Source organism: Callionymus lyra, unplaced genomic scaffold (genome assembly GCF_982586985.1).
Source record: "Callionymus lyra unplaced genomic scaffold, fCalLyr1.hap1.1 HAP1_SCAFFOLD_162, whole genome shotgun sequence".
In the NCBI taxonomy this organism is placed as follows: Eukaryota; Metazoa; Chordata; class Actinopteri; order Syngnathiformes; family Callionymidae; genus Callionymus; species Callionymus lyra.
This window is the reverse complement of record NW_028258624.1, coordinates 60001-76861: the sequence shown is the minus strand read 5'-3', so window position 1 is coordinate 76861 and position 16861 is coordinate 60001. Positions and strand designations below refer to the sequence as shown.

At 40.6% G+C, this 16861-nt stretch overlaps 1 protein-coding gene across 5 annotated transcripts in view; it reads left to right on the top strand.

Moving 5' to 3' along the window:
* The first annotated feature begins 302 nt into the window (after nucleotides 1–302).
* cunh18orf54 (chromosome unknown C18orf54 homolog) overlaps nucleotides 303–16861 on the top strand; it is a 23373-nt gene continuing 6814 nt past the window's right edge. For all 5 annotated transcript variants that reach the window (XR_015710145.1, XM_087782604.1, XM_087782605.1 and 2 more), the window contains exons 1-7: nucleotides 303–396; nucleotides 2960–3083; nucleotides 11008–11158; nucleotides 11225–11392; nucleotides 15124–15181; nucleotides 16529–16568; nucleotides 16626–16746. Coding sequence is in view for 4 of the 5 variants with exons in the window: in XM_087782604.1 (XP_087638730.1) it covers nucleotides 2961–3083; nucleotides 11008–11158; nucleotides 11225–11392; nucleotides 15124–15181; nucleotides 16529–16568; nucleotides 16626–16746 (661 nt within the window). In the remaining variant the exon portion in view is untranslated. The remainder of the gene's footprint in view (nucleotides 397–2959; nucleotides 3084–11007; nucleotides 11159–11224; nucleotides 11393–15123; nucleotides 15182–16528; nucleotides 16569–16625; nucleotides 16747–16861) is intronic.

Below are 16861 nucleotides of genomic sequence, written 5' to 3'. Positions count from 1 at the left end.
ATTTATGTCGTGACGTCATCGAACTCACGTCTGTCACAATTAAGTCGGTCATTAAAACATGTGTCGTAACATTAGAAACATTCTTGTGACATGAAGATAATAATATTTAATGTGTTTTATATCATCTATAATGGCGCCTGGAGTCCGCAGAGAGACACGTGTTCATAGATGACATTTATTAAAATTAAACTGTTCGATAAATACAACAATGTCATGTAATAAAATGAAAATAATGAATAATAACAAATCAGCGCTCGATGTGCACTTGTTAAAAGGTCCGGGTAGTACGTTTCCGGCGGAACCTTTGTTGAGCAGTTGTCGCTCAACTTTTCCCGGGATTCTTGAAGTTCGTCCTGAAGATGTTTGTGTTTTAAAGATGAACGTGTTGATCTAAAGGTTCGTGAACTGACTTCACCCTCGACGTTTACGTTTGAAATCACGATTTAAAAGTTAACAAATGTTCGAGTGAAGCTGCTGAACTAGTGACGTAACAAATGTTGTGACGACTTCAGACGTGATGATAACAAGCTAATGCTAACTAGCTTTAGCTTGTCATCATCACAATAACATTAGAACCAAAGTACTGACGGGTCTGAACACAACAGTTGTGTAGTTGTCACACGACACTTGTGTAGTTGTCACACGACACTTGTGTAGTTGTCACACGACACTTGTGTAGTTCTCACACAACACTTGTGTAGTTCTCTCACAACACTTGTGTAGTTCTCACATGACACTTGTGTAGTTGTCACACGACACTTGTGTAGTTGTCACACGACACTTGTGTAGTTCTCTCGCAACACTTGTGTAGTTCTCACATGACACTTGTGTAGTTCTCACACGACACTTGTGTAGTTGTCACACGACACTTGTGTAGTTCTCTCACAACACTTGTGTAGTTCTCACATGACACTTGTGTAGTTCTCACATGACACTTGTGTAGTTGTCACACGACACTTGTGTAGTTGTCACACGACACTTGTGTAGTTGTCACACGACACTTGTGTAGTTCTCACACGACACTTGTGTAGTTCTCTCACAACACTTGTGTAGTTCTCACACAACACTTGTGTAGTTCTCTCACAACACTTGTGTAGTTCTCACACGGCACTTGTGTAGTTCTCACACGACACTTGTGTAGTTCTCTCACAACACTTGTGTAGTTCTCACACGACACTTGTGTAGTTCTCACACGACACTTGTGTAGTTCTCACACGACACTTGTGTAGTTCTCACACGACACTTGTGTAGTTCTCACATGACACTTGTGTAGTTGTCACACGACACTTGTGTAGTTCTCACACGACACTTGTGTAGTTCTCTCACAACACTTGTGTAGTTCTCACACAACACTTGTGTAGTTCTCTCACAACACTTGTGTAGTTCTCACACGACACTTGTGTAGTTCTCACACGACACTTGTGTAGTTCTCTCACAACACTTGTGTAGTTCTCACACGACACTTGTGTAGTTCTCACACGACACTTGTGTAGTTCTCACACGACACTTGTGTAGTTCTCACACGACACTTGTGTAGTTCTCACACGACACTTGTGTAGTTCTCACACGACACTTGTGTAGTTGTCACACGACACTTGTGTAGTTGTCACACGACACTTGTGTAGTTCTCACACAACACTTGTGTAGTTCTCTCACAACACTTGTGTAGTTCTCACATGACACTTGTGTAGTTGTCACACGACACTTGTGTAGTTGTCACACGACACTTGTGTAGTTCTCTCGCAACACTTGTGTAGTTCTCACATGACACTTGTGTAGTTCTCACACGACACTTGTGTAGTTGTCACACGACACTTGTGTAGTTCTCTCACAACACTTGTGTAGTTCTCACATGACACTTGTGTAGTTCTCACATGACACTTGTGTAGTTGTCACACGACACTTGTGTAGTTGTCACACGACACTTGTGTAGTTGTCACACGACACTTGTGTAGTTCTCACACGACACTTGTGTAGTTCTCTCACAACACTTGTGTAGTTCTCACACAACACTTGTGTAGTTCTCTCACAACACTTGTGTAGTTCTCACACGGCACTTGTGTAGTTCTCACACGACACTTGTGTAGTTCTCTCACAACACTTGTGTAGTTCTCACACGACACTTGTGTAGTTCTCACACGACACTTGTGTAGTTCTCACACGACACTTGTGTAGTTCTCACACGACACTTGTGTAGTTCTCACATGACACTTGTGTAGTTGTCACACGACACTTGTGTAGTTCTCACACGACACTTGTGTAGTTCTCTCACGACACTTGTGTAGTTCTCACACAACACTTGTGTAGTTCTCTCACAACACTTGTGTAGTTCTCTCACAACACTTGTGTAGTTCTCACACGACACTTGTGTAGTTCTCACACGACACTTGTGTAGTTCTCTCACAACACTTGTGTAGTTCTCACACGACACTTGTGTAGTTCTCACACGACACTTGTGTAGTTCTCACACGACACTTGTGTAGTTCTCACACGACACTTGTCTAGTTCTCACATGACACTTGTGTAGTTCTCACACGACACTTGTGTAGTTCTCACACGACACTTGTGTAGTTCTCACACGACACTTGTGTAGTTCTCACACGACACTTGTGTAGTTCTCACACGACACTTGTGTAGTTCTCACACTACACTTGTGTAGTTCTCACACGACACTTGTGTAGTTCTCACACGACACTTGTGTAGTTCTCACACGACACTTGTGTAGTTCTCACACGACACTTGTGTAGTTCTCACACAACACTTGTGAAGTTCTCACACAACACTTGTGTAGTTCTAAAGAGTGTGTAGAAAAACAGGATGATATCAAAGTTGTAATATATTAATGTAAAAACACATAAAACTGTCAGTTTGATTGAACTAAAGATAAAGTTATTTCAGTTGTTCAGAAGTGACCATCAATCCACCTGTCAATCAATCCAAGTGATTTTCTTTGCTCCAGGATGGAACCAGACGGTGAAGCTTTGTCTCCGGAGTCGACCATCACGACTCTGATGTCAAACTCTGGACACTTGAGGAGCAGTTTAGTGCCTGAAGTCAACGACAGCATCAGATACAACCACAAGGTTTGAACCTGTTATTAACTGTTGTTTACTGTTGTTAACTGTTGTTTACTGTTGTTAACTGTTATTAACTGTTGTTAACTGTTGTTTACTGTTGTTTACTGTTGTTAACTGTTATTAACTGTTGTTAACTGTTGTTAACTGTTGTTTACTGTTGTTAACTGTTATTAACTGTTGTTAACTGTTGTTTACTGTTGTTTACTGTTGTTAACTGTTATTAACTGTTGTTTACTGTTGTTTACTGTTGTTAACTGTTGTTAACTGTTGTTAACTGTTGTTAACTGTTGTTAACTGTTGTTAACTGTTGTTTACTGTTGTTAACTGTTATTAACTGTTGTTTACTGTTGTTTACTGTTGTTTACTGTTGTTAACTGTTATTAACTGTTGTTTACTGTTGTTAACTGTTGTTAACTGTTGTTAACTGTTATTAACTGTTGTTTACTGTTGTTAACTGTTGTTTACTGTTGTTAACTGTTGTTAACTGTTGTTAACTGTTGTTAACTGTTGTTAACTGTTGTTAACTGTTGTTTACTGTTGTTTACTGTTGTTAACTGTTATTAACTGTTGTTTACTGTTGTTAACTGTTGTTAACTGTTGTTAACTGTTGTTAACTGTTGTTTACTGTTGTTTACTGTTGTTAACTGTTATTAACTGTTGTTTACTGTTGTTAACTGTTGTTAACTGTTGTTAACTGTTGTTAACTGTTGTTAACTGTTGTTTACTGTTGTTAACTGTTATTAACTGTTGTTTACTGTTGTTAACTGTTGTTAACTGTTGTTAACTGTTGTTAACTGTTGTTAACTGTTGTTAACTGTTGTTAACTGTTGTTAACTGTTGTTAACTGTTGTTTACTGTTGTTAACTGTTATTAACTGTTATTAACTGTTGTTTACTGTTGTTAACTGTTGTTAACTGTTGTTAACTGTTGTTTACTGTTGTTTACTGTTATTAACTGTTGTTTACTGTTGTTAACTGTTGTTAACTGTTGTTAACTGTTGTTTACTGTTATTAACTGTTGTTTACTGTTGTTAACTGTTGTTTACTGTTGTTAACTGTTGTTAACTGTTGTTTACTGTTATTTACTGTTGTTTACTGTTGTTTACTGTTGTTAACTGTTGTTAACTGTTGTTTACTGTTGTTAACTGTTATTAACTGTTATTAACTGTTGTTTACTGTTGTTAACTGTTGTTAACTGTTGTTAACTGTTGTTAACTGTTGTTTACTGTTGTTTACTGTTATTAACTGTTGTTAACTGTTGTTAACTGTTGTTTACTGTTATTAACTGTTGTTTACTGTTGTTAACTGTTTGAACCTGTTGTTGACTGTTGTTAACTGTTGTTTACTGTTATTAACTGTTATTAACTGTTGTTAACTGTTGTTTACTGTTGTTAACTGTTTGAACCTGTTGTTGACTGTTTTTAACTGTTGTTTACTGTTATTAACTGTTGTTAAATGTTGTTTACTGTTATTAACTGTTGTTAACTGTTGTTAACTGTTGTTAACTGTTGTTTACTGTTGTTAACTGTTGTCAACTGTTATTAACTGTTGTTAACTGTTGTTTACTGTTGTCAACTGTTGTCGACTGTTGTCAACTGTTGTTGACTGTTGTCAACTGTTGTCAACTGTTGTCAACTGTTGTCAACTGTTGTCGACTGTTGTCAACTGTTGTTGACTGTTGTTGACTGTTGTTGACTGTTGTTTACTGTTGTTTACTGTTGTTTACTGTTGTTTACTGTTGTTTACTGTTGTTTACTGTTGTTAACTGTTGTTAACTGTTGTTTACTGTTGTTTACTGTTGTTTACTGTTGTTAACTGTTGTTAACTGTTGTTAACTGTTGTTAACTGTTGTTAACTGTTGTTTACTGTTGTTTACTGTTGTTAACTGTTGTTAACTGTTGTTTACTGTTGTTTACTGTTGTTGGTAACTGTTGTTTACTGTTGTTTACTGTTGTTAACTGTTGTTAACTGTTGTTAACTGTTTGAACCTGTTGTTAACTGTTTGAACCTGTTGTTGACTGTTGGTAACTGTTGTTTACTGTTGTTAACTGTTGTTTACTTTTGTTAACTGTTGTTAACTGTTTGAACCTGTTGTTGACTGTTGTCAACTGTTGTTAACTGTTGTTAACTGTTGTTAACTGTTGTTAACTGTTGTTAACTGTTGTTAACTGTTTGAACCTGTTGTTGACTGTTGTTAACTGTTGTTAACTGTTGTTTACTGTTGTTTACTGTTGTTAACTGTTGTTAACTGTTGTTAACTGTTGTTAACTGTTTGAACCTGTTGTTAACTGTTGTTAACTGTTGTTAACTGTTGTTAACTGTTGTTAACTGTTGTTAACTGTTGTTAACTGTTGTTAACTGTTGTTAACTGTTGTTAACTGTTTGAACCTGTTGTTGACTGTTTGAACCTGTTGTTGACTGTTGGTAACTGTTGTTTACTGTTGTTAACTGTTGTTTACTGTTGTTAACTGTTGTTAACTGTTTGAACCTGTTGTTGACTGTTTGAACCTGTTGTTGACTGTTGTTAACTGTTTGAACCTGTTGTTAACTGTTTGAACCTGTTGTTGACTGTTGTTAACTGTTTGAACCTGTTGTTAACTGTTTGAACCTGTTGTTGACTGTTGGTAACTGTTGTTTACTGTTGTTAACTGTTGTTTACTGTTGTTTACTGTTGTTAACTGTTGTTAACTGTTTGAACCTGTTGTTGACTGTTTGAACCTGTTGTTGACTGTTGTCAACTGTTGTTAACTGTTGTTAACTGTTGTTAACTGTTGTTAACTGTTGTTAACTGTTGTTAACTGTTGTTAACTGTTGTTAACTGTTGTTAACTGTTGTTAACTGTTGTTAACTGTTGTTAACTGTTGTTAACTGTTTGAACCTGTTGTTGACTGTTGTTGACTGTTGTTAACTGTTGTTTACTGTTGTTAACTGTTGTTAACTGTTGTTTACTGTTGTTAACTGTTGTTAACTGTTGTTAACTGTTGTTAACTGTTTGAACCTGTTGTTGACTGTTGTTGACTGTTGTTAACTGTTGTTTACTGTTGTTTACTGTTGTTTACTGTTGTTAACTGTTGTTAACTGTTGTTAACTGTTTGAACCTGTTGTTGACTGTTGTTAACTGTTTGAACCTGTTGTTGACTGTTGTCAACTGTTAACTGTTGTTAACTGTTGTTAACTGTTGTTAACTGTTGTTAACTGTTTGAACCTGTTGTTGACTGTTGTTGACTGTTGTTGACTGTTGTTGACTGTTGTTAACTGTTGTTGACTGTTGTTAACTGTTGTTAACTGTTGTTAACTGTTTGAACCTGTTGTTGACTGTTGTTAACTGTTGTTAACTGTTGTTAACTGTTTGAACCTGTTGTTGACTGTTGTCAACTGTTTGAACCTGTTGTTGACTGTTGTCAACTGTTGTTAACTGTTGTTAACTGTTGTTAAATGTTGTTAACTGTTGTTAACTGTTGTTAAATGTTGTTAACTGTTGTTAACTGTTGTTAAATGTTGTTAACTGTTGTTAAATGTTGTTAACTGTTGTTAAATGTTGTTTACTGTTGTTAACTGTTTGAACCTGTTGTTGACTGTTGTTGACTGTTGTTGACTGTTGTTGACTGTTGTTAACTGTTGTTGACTGTTGTTAACTGTTGTTAAATGTTGTTAACTGTTGTTAACTGTTGTTAAATGTTGTTAACTGTTGTTAACTGTTGTTAAATGTTGTTAACTGTTGTTAAATGTTGTTAACTGTTCTTAAATGTTGTTTACTGTTGTTAACTGTTGTTAACTGTTTGAACCTGTTGTTGACTGTTGTTGACTGTTGTTGACTGTTGTTGACTGTTGTTAACTGTTGTTGACTGTTGTTAACTGTTGTTAACTGTTGTTAACTGTTTGAACCTGTTGTTGACTGTTGTTAACTGTTGTTAACTGTTGTTAACTGTTTGAACCTGTTGTTGACTGTTGTCAACTGTTTGAACCTGTTGTTGACTGTTGTCAACTGTTGTTAACTGTTGTTAACTGTTGTTAAATGTTGTTAACTGTTGTTAAATGTTGTTTACTGTTGTTAACTGTTGTTAAATGTTGTTAACTGTTGTTAACTGTTGTTAAATGTTGTTAACTGTTGTTAAATGTTGTTAACTGTTGTTAAATGTTGTTTACTGTTGTTAACTGTTGTTAACTGTTGTTAACTGTTGTTAACTGTTGTTAACTGTTGTTAACTGTTTGAACCTGTTGTTGACTGTTGTCAACTGTTGTTGACTGTTGTCAACTGTTGTCGACTGTTGTTAACTGTTGTTAACTGTTGTTTACTGTTGTTAAATGTTGTTTACTGTTGTTTACTGTTGTTTACTGTTGTTAACTGTTGTTAACGGTTGTTAACTGTTGTTAACGGTTGTTAACTGTTGTTAACTGTTGTTAACTGTTGTTAACTGTTGTTAACTGTTGTTAACTGTTTGAACCTGTTGTTGACTGTTGTTGACTGTTGTCAACTGTTGTTGACTGTTGTTGACTGTTGTTAACTGTTGTTAACTGTTGTTTACTGTTGTTTACTGTTGTTGACTGTTGTTGACTGTTGTTGACTGTTGTTGACTGTTGTTAACTGTTGTTAACTGTTTGAACCTGTTGTTGACTGTTGTCAACTGTTGTTGACTGTTGTCAACTGTTGTTGACTGTTGTCAACTGTTGTTAACTGTTGTTAACTGTTGTTGACTGTTGTTGACTGTTGTTGACTGTTGTTTACTGTTGTTAACTGTTTGAACCTGTTGTTGACTGTTGTTGACTGTTGTTGACTGTTGTTGACTGTTGTTTACTGTTGTTAACTGTTTGAACCTGTTGTTGACTGTTGTCAACTGTTGTTGACTGTTGTCAACTGTTGTTAACTGTTGTTGACTGTTGTTGACTGTTGTTGACTGTTGTTGACTGTTGTTGACTGTTGTTGACTGTTGTTAACTGTTGTTAACTGTTTGAACCTGTTGTTAACTGTTTGAACCTGTTGTTACCTGTTGTTACCTGTTGTTACCTGTTGTTACCTGTTGTTACCTGTTTTTAACTGTTATTAACTGTCATTAACTGTCATTAACTTTTATTAACTTTTTGAACCTGTTGTTAACTGTTGTTAACTTTTATTAACCTGTTGTTAACTGTTTGAACCTGTTATTAACTGTTATTAACGGTTTTAATCCTTTATTAACTGACAGAGCAGTGTAAACTGTGCTCATCGTTTGTGTTCTTTAATTATGTAACGGTCATGATCTTCACGTGTGTAACTGTCATGATGGTCACGTGTGTAACTGTCATGATCTTCACGTGTGTAACTGTCATGATGGTCACGTGTGTAACTGTCATGATGGTCACGTGTGTAACTGTCATGATCTTCACGTGTGTAACTGTCATGATCTTCACGTGTGTAACTGTCATGATCTTCACGTGTGTATCTGTCATGATCTTCACGTGTGTAACTGTCATGATAGTCACGTGTGTAACTGTCATGATCTTCACGTGTGTAACTGTCATGATCTTCACGTGTGTATCTGTCATGATCTTCACGTGTGTAACTGTCATGATGGTCACGTGTGTAACTGTCATGATCTTCACGTGTGTAACTGTCATGATCTTCACGTGTGTAACTGTCATGATCTTCACGTGTGTAACTGTCATGATGGTCACGTGTGTAACTGTCATGATCTTCACGTGTGTAACTGTCATGATCGTCACGTGTGTAACTGTCATGATCTTCACGTGTGTAACTGTCATGAGCTTCACGTGTGTAACTGTCATGATCTTCACGTGTGTAACTGTCATGATGGTCACGTGTGTAACTGTCATGATGGTCACGTGTGTAACTGTCATGATCTTCACGTGTGTAACTGTCATGATCTTCACGTGTGTAACTGTCATGATCTTCACGTGTGTAACTGTCATGATCTTCACGTGTGTAACTGTCATGATGGTCACGTGTGTAACTGTCATGATCTTCACGTGTGTAACTGTCATGATGGTCACGTGTGTAACTGTCATGATCTTCACGTGTGTATCTGTCATGATGGTCACGTGTGTAACTGTCATGATCTTCACGTGTGTAACTGTCATGATCTTCACGTGTGTAACTGTCATGATCTTCACGTGTGTAACTGTCATGATCGTCACGTGTGTAACTGTCATGATCTTCACGTGTGTAACTGTCATGATGGTCACGTGTGTAACTTTCATGATCTTCACGTGTGTAACTGTCATGATGGTCACGTGTGTAACTGTCATGATCGTCACGTGTGTAACTGTCATGATCTTCACGTGTGTAACTGTCATGATGGTCACGTGTGTAACTGTCATGATCTTCACGTGTGTAACTGTCATGATCGTCACGTGTGTAACTGTCATGATCTTCACGTGTGTAACTGTCATGATGGTCACGTGCGTAACTGTCATGATCTTCACGTGTGTATCTGTCATGATGGTCACGTGTGTAACTGTCATGATCTTCACGTGTGTAACTGTCATGATCTTCACGTGTGTAACTGTCATGATGGTCACGTGTGTAACTGTCATGATCTTCACGTGTGTAACTGTCATGATGGTCACGTGTGTAACTGTCATGATCTTCACGTGTGTAACTGTCATGATCTTCACGTGTGTAACTGTCATGATCTTCACGTGTGTAACTGTCATGATGGTCACGTGTTTTACTGTCATGATGGTCACGTGTGTAACTGTCATGATCTTCACGTGTGTAACTGTCATGATGGTCACGTGTTTTACTGTCATGATGGTCACGTGTGTAACTGTCATGATGGTCACGTGTGTAACTGTCATGATCTTCACGTGTGTAACTGTCATGATGGTCACGTGTGTAACTGTCATGATCTTCACGTGTGTAACTGTCATGATGGTCACGTGTGTAACTGTCATGATCTTCACGTGTGTAACTGTCATGATGGTCACGTGTTTTACTGTCATGATGGTCACGTGTGTAACTGTCATGATGGTCACGTGTGTAACTGTCATGATCTTCACGTGTGTAACTGTCATGATGGTCACGTGTGTAACTGTCATGATCTTCACGTGTGTAACTGTCATGATCTTCACGTGTGTAACTGTCATGATCTTCACGTGTGTAACTGTCATGATCTTCACGTGTGTAACTGTCATGATCTTCATGTGTGTAACTGTCATGATTGTCACGTGTGTAACTGTCATGATCTTCACGTGTGTAACTGTCATGATCTTCACGTGTGTAACTGTCATGATGGTCACGTGTGTAACTGTCATGATCTTCATGTGTGTAACTGTCATGATTGTCACGTGTGTAACTGTCATGATCTTCACGTGTGTAACTGTCATGATCTTCACGTGTGTAACTGTCATGATCTTCACGTGTGTAACTGTCATGATCTTCACGTGTGTAACTGTCATGATCTTCACGTGTGTAACTGTCATGATGGTCACGTGTGTATCTGTCATGATCTTCACGTGTGTAACTGTCATGATCTTCATGTGTGTAACTGTCATGATGGTCACGTGTGTAACTGTCATGATCTTCACGTGTGTAACTGTCATGATCTTCACGTGTGTAACTGTCATGATCTTCACGTGTGTAACTGTCATGATCTTCATGTGTGTAACTGTCATGATGGTCACGTGTGTAACTGTCATGATCTTCACGTGTGTAACTGTCATGATGGTCACGTGTGTATCTGTCATGATGGTCATGTGTGTAACTGTCATGATGGTCACGTGTGTAACTGTCATGATGGTCACGTGTGTAACTGTCATGATCTTCACGTGTGTAACTGTCATGATGGTCACGTGTGTATCTGTCATGATGGTCATGTGTGTAACTGTCATGATGGTCACGTGTGTATCTGTCATGATCTTCACGTGTGTAACTGTCATGATCTTCATGTGTGTAACTGTCATGATGGTCACGTGTGTAACTGTCATGATCGCAGGAGTACGACTCGGCCTCAGACGTGTTAAACGCATACATCGCAGACTTCGAGTGGAGTCGACAGAATGAGGAGATGTTCTCAGGGTCACTGGTTCTGCCCGAGTCCTTGACCCCCAAGAGACCACATGGACGTCCGTCCCGAAGACAAGATGGTGGTTTTCTTATGAACGCACACAGAACTACCTCTTGACTCATGTTTCCTCTGGTGGTCCTTCTAGTCCTCAAGGAGCGTCTCACCCCGGCTGAGCTGGACTTCCTGAACCTGCCGGTCAGTTCTCTGCATCACCGTAGCAACCGAGAGCGACTCTCCATGACGACTGATGAGCTTCTGGACATCCCTCTGGACGGATCCATGCCAGTGACTCACACGTCTGCCTTCATTCAAGGTCAGTCATGAGCCAGTGACTCACACGTCTGCCTTCATTCAAGGTCAGTCATGAGTCAGTGACTCACACGTCTGCCTTCATTCAAGGTCAGTCATGAGTCAGTGACTCACACGTCTGCCTTCATTCAAGGTCAGAGTCATGAGTCAGTGACTCACACGTCTGCCTTCATTCAAGGTCAGTCATGAGCCAGTGACTCACACGTCTGCCTTCATTCAAGGTCAGAGTCATGAGTCAGTGACTCACACGTCTGCCTTCATTCAAGGTCAGTCATGAGTCAGTGACTCACACGTCTGCCTTCATTCAAGGTCAGTCATGAGTCAGTGACTCACACGTCTGCCTTCATTCAAGGTCAGTCATGAGTCAGTGACTCACATGTCTGCCTTCATTCAAGGTCAGAGTCATGAGTCAGTGACTCACACGTCTGCCTTCATTCAAGGTCAGTCATGAGTCAGTGACTCACACGTCTGCCTTCATTCAAGGTCAGAGTCATGAGTCAGTGACTCACACGTCTGCCTTCATTCAAGGTCAGTCATGAGTCAGTGACTCACACGTCTGCCTTCATTCAAGGTCAGAGTCATGAGTCAGTGACTCACACGTCTGCCTTCATTCAAGGTCAGAGTCATGAGTCAGTGACTCACACGTCTGCCTTCATTCAAGGTCAGAGTCATGAGTCAGTGACTCACACGTCTGCCTTCATTCAAGGTCAGTCATGAGTCAGTGACTCACACGTCTGCCTTCATTCAAGGTCAGTCATGAGTCAGTGACTCACACGTCTGCCTTCATTCAAGGTCAGTCATGAGTCAGTGACTCACACGTCTGCCTTCATTCAAGGTCAGTCATGAGTCAGTGACTCACACGTCTGCCTTCATTCAAGGTCAGTCATGAGTCAGTGACTCACATGTCTGCCTTCATTCAAGGTCAGAGTCATGAGTCAGTGACTCACACGTCTGCCTTCATTCAAGGTCAGTCATGAGTCAGTGACTCACACGTCTGCCTTCATTCAAGGTCAGAGTCATGAGTCAGTGACTCACACGTCTGCCTTCATTCAAGGTCAGTCATGAGTCAGTGACTCACACGTCTGCCTTCATTCAAGGTCAGAGTCATGAGTCAGTGACTCACACGTCTGCCTTCATTCAAGGTCAGAGTCATGAGTCAGTGACTCACACGTCTGCCTTCATTCAAGGTCAGAGTCATGAGTCAGTGACTCACACGTCTGCCTTCATTCAAGGTCAGAGTCATGAGTCAGTGACTCACACGTCTGCCTTCATTCAAGGTCAGTCATGAGTCAGTGACTCACACGTCTGCCTTCATTCAAGGTCAGAGTCATGAGTCAGTGACTCACACGTCTGCCTTCATTCAAGGTCAGTCATGAGTCAGTGACTCACACGTCTGCCTTCATTCAAGGTCAGAGTCATGAGTCAGTGACTCACACGTCTGCCTTCATTCAAGGTCAGTCATGAGTCAGTGACTCACACGTCTGCCTTCATTCAAGGTCAGTCATGAGTCAGTGACTCACACGTCTGCCTTCATTCAAGGTCAGTCATGAGTCAGTGACTCACACGTCTGCCTTCATTCAAGGTCAGTCATGAGTCAGTGACTCACATGTCTGCCTTCATTCAAGGTCAGAGTCATGAGTCAGTGACTCACACGTCTGCCTTCATTCAAGGTCAGTCATGAGTCAGTGACTCACACGTCTGCCTTCATTCAAGGTCAGTCATGAGTCAGTGACTCACACGTCTGCCTTCATTCAAGGTCAGTCATGAGTCAGTGACTCACATGTCTGCCTTCATTCAAGGTCAGAGTCATGAGTCAGTGACTCACACGTCTGCCTTCATTCAAGGTCAGTCATGAGTCAGTGACTCACACGTCTGCCTTCATTCAAGGTCAGAGTCATGAGTCAGTGACTCACACGTCTGCCTTCATTCAAGGTCAGTCATGAGTCAGTGACTCACACGTCTGCCTTCATTCAAGGTCAGAGTCATGAGTCAGTGACTCACACGTCTGCCTTCATTCAAGGTCAGAGTCATGAGTCAGTGACTCACACGTCTGCCTTCATTCAAGGTCAGAGTCATGAGTCAGTGACTCACACGTCTGCCTTCATTCAAGGTCAGAGTCATGAGTCAGTGACTCACACGTCTGCCTTCATTCAAGGTCAGTCATGAGTCAGTGACTCACACGTCTGCCTTCATTCAAGGTCAGAGTCATGAGTCAGTGACTCACACGTCTGCCTTCATTCAAGGTCAGTCATGAGTCAGTGACTCACACGTCTGCCTTCATTCAAGGTCAGAGTCATGAGTCAGTGACTCACACGTCTGCCTTCATTCAAGGTCAGAGTCATGAGTCAGTGACTCACACGTCTGCCTTCATTCAAGGTCAGTCATGAGTCAGTGACTCACACGTCTGCCTTCATTCAAGGTCAGAGTCATGAGTCAGTGACTCACACGTCTGCCTTCATTCAAGGTCAGTCATGAGTCAGTGACTCACACGTCTGCCTTCATTCAAGGTCAGTCATGAGTCAGTGACTCACACGTCTGCCTTCATTCAAGGTCAGTCATGAGTCAGTGACTCACACGTCTGCCTTCATTCAAGGTCAGAGTCATGAGTCAGTGATTCATGAGTCAGTGACTCACACGTCTGCCTTCATTCAAGGTCAGTCATGAGTCAGTGACTCACACGTCTGCCTTCATTCAAGGTCAGTCATGAGCCAGTGACTCACACGTCTGCCTTCATTCAAGGTCAGAGTCATGAGTCAGTGACTCACACGTCTGCCTTCATTCAAGGTCAGTCATGAGTCAGTGACTCACACGTCTGCCTTCATTCAAGGTCAGAGTCATGAGTCAGTGACTCACACGTCTGCCTTCATTCAAGGTCAGTCATGAGTCAGTGACTCACACGTCTGCCTTCATTCAAGGTCAGAGTCATGAGTCAGTGACTCACACGTCTGCCTTCATTCAAGGTCAGTCATGAGTCAGTGACTCACACGTCTGCCTTCATTCAAGGTCAGAGTCATGAGTCAGTGACTCACACGTCTGCCTTCATTCAAGGTCAGTCATGAGTCAGTGACTCACACGTCTGCCTTCATTCAAGGTCAGAGTCATGAGTCAGTGACTCACACGTCTGCCTTCATTCAAGGTCAGAGTCATGAGTCAGTGACTCACACGTCTGCCTTCATTCAAGGTCAGTCATGAGTCAGTGACTCACACGTCTGCCTTCATTCAAGGTCAGTCATGAGTCAGTGACTCACACGTCTGCCTTCATTCAAGGTCAGTCATGAGTCAGTGACTCACATGTCTGCCTTCATTCAAGGTCAGAGTCATGAGTCAGTGACTCACACGTCTGCCTTCATTCAAGGTCAGTCATGAGTCAGTGACTCACACGTCTGCCTTCATTCAAGGTCAGAGTCATGAGTCAGTGACTCACACGTCTGCCTTCATTCAAGGTCAGTCATGAGTCAGTGACTCACACGTCTGCCTTCATTCAAGGTCAGTCATGAGTCAGTGACTCACACGTCTGCCTTCATTCAAGGTCAGTCATGAGTCAGTGACTCACACGTCTGCCTTCATTCAAGGTCAGAGTCATGAGTCAGTGACTCACACGTCTGCCTTCATTCAAGGTCAGTCATGAGTCAGTGACTCACACGTCTGCCTTCATTCAAGGTCAGTCATGAGTCAGTGATTCATGAGTCAGTGACTCACGATGACTCGACTCTCAATCAAGGTCTTGTGTTTCAGGTCTTTCTCGTTCTAGAGTCCGTCACACGTCGAGTCTCCGCGTTGAAGACGGCAGCAGGTTTTTGACTTTACTAGTTTGAACTATTTTAACTATTACTTTAACTATTACTGACTCACAGCCCTGAACATGATTATCATCATAAGACACTAATAATAAAGTGGGTATGTGTTTCTGGAGATGAAATCTTGAAACCACACCCACTCTGCTGTGATTGGTCAAACATGGAGGTTTGTCACTGCGCGTCATCAATGGTCTAGAGTTGATATTAGTTGTTTAATGACACCAGAGTTAATACTAGTTGATGTTTAATGACACCAGAGTTGATACTAGTTGTTTAATGACACCAGAGTTGATACTAGTTGATGTTTAATGACACCAGAGTTGATACTAGTTGACGTTTAATGACATCAGAGTTGATACTAGTTGATGTTTAATGACACCAGAGTTGATACTAGTTGACGTTTAATGACATCAGAGTTGATACTAGTTGATGTTTAATGACACCAGAGTTGATACTAGTTGACGTTTAATGACACCAGAGTTGATACTAGTTGACGTTTAATGACACCAGAGTTGATACTAGTTGACGTTTAATGACACCAGAGTTGATACTAGTTGACGTTTAATGACACCAGAGTTGATACGAGTTGACGTTTAATGACACCAGAGTTGATACTAGTTGATGTTTAATGACACCAGAGTTGATACGAGTTGATGTTTAATGACACCAGAGTTGATACTAGTTGATGTTTAATGACACCAGAGTTGATACTAGTTGATGTTTAATGACACCAGAGTTGATACTAGTTGATGTTTAATGACACCAGAGTTGATACTAGTTGATGTTTAATGACACCAGAGTTGATACTAGTTGATGTTTAATGACACCGGAGTTGATACTAGTTGACGTTTAATGACACCAGAGTTGATACTAGTTGATGTTTAATGACACCAGAGTTGATACTAGTTGATGTTTAATGACACCAGAGTTGATACTAGTTGATGTTTAATGACACCAGAGTTGATACTAGTTGATGTTTAATGACACCAGAGTTGATACTAGTTGATGTTTAATGACACCAGAGTTGATACTAGTTGATGTTTAATGACACCAGAGTTGATACTAGTTGATGTTTAATGACACCGGAGTTGATACTAGTTGATGTTTAATGACACCGGAGTTGATACTAGTTGACGTTTAATGACACCAGAGTTGATACTAGTTGATGTTTAATGACACCAGAGTTGATACTAGTTGATGTTTAATGACACCAGAGTTGATACTAGTTGATGTTTAATGACACCAGAGTTGATACTAGTTGATGTTTAATGACACCAGAGTTGATACTAGTTGATGTTTGACACCAGAGTTGATCTTCCACTGACCCTGTGAATCCTCCTCAGGTGCACCCGAGCAGCTCATGGTTCCAGCCTCAGCTTCACAGTAACTCTTTGATTCTCAACATCAATCCAAACGAGTGTCAAACTCTCTTCTTCTCAGTCTCCACAGAAACTCTGGGTTTCAGAGCTGGACTCGTCTGACCCCCCGCTGACCCCTGACCGGGGACTTCCTGCCTGGCTTCACCCCCGTCAGCTCGAGTCTCACCTGCTGGACCCGCTCGGTACTGAGTCCACTTTCTACACGTGATGTTCTTACCAAAGAATAAAAGAATGAAAATAAGAGATTCTGCCCATTATAAGTTTTAAATACAGTCTCGACCAATCAGCCGCCACTGA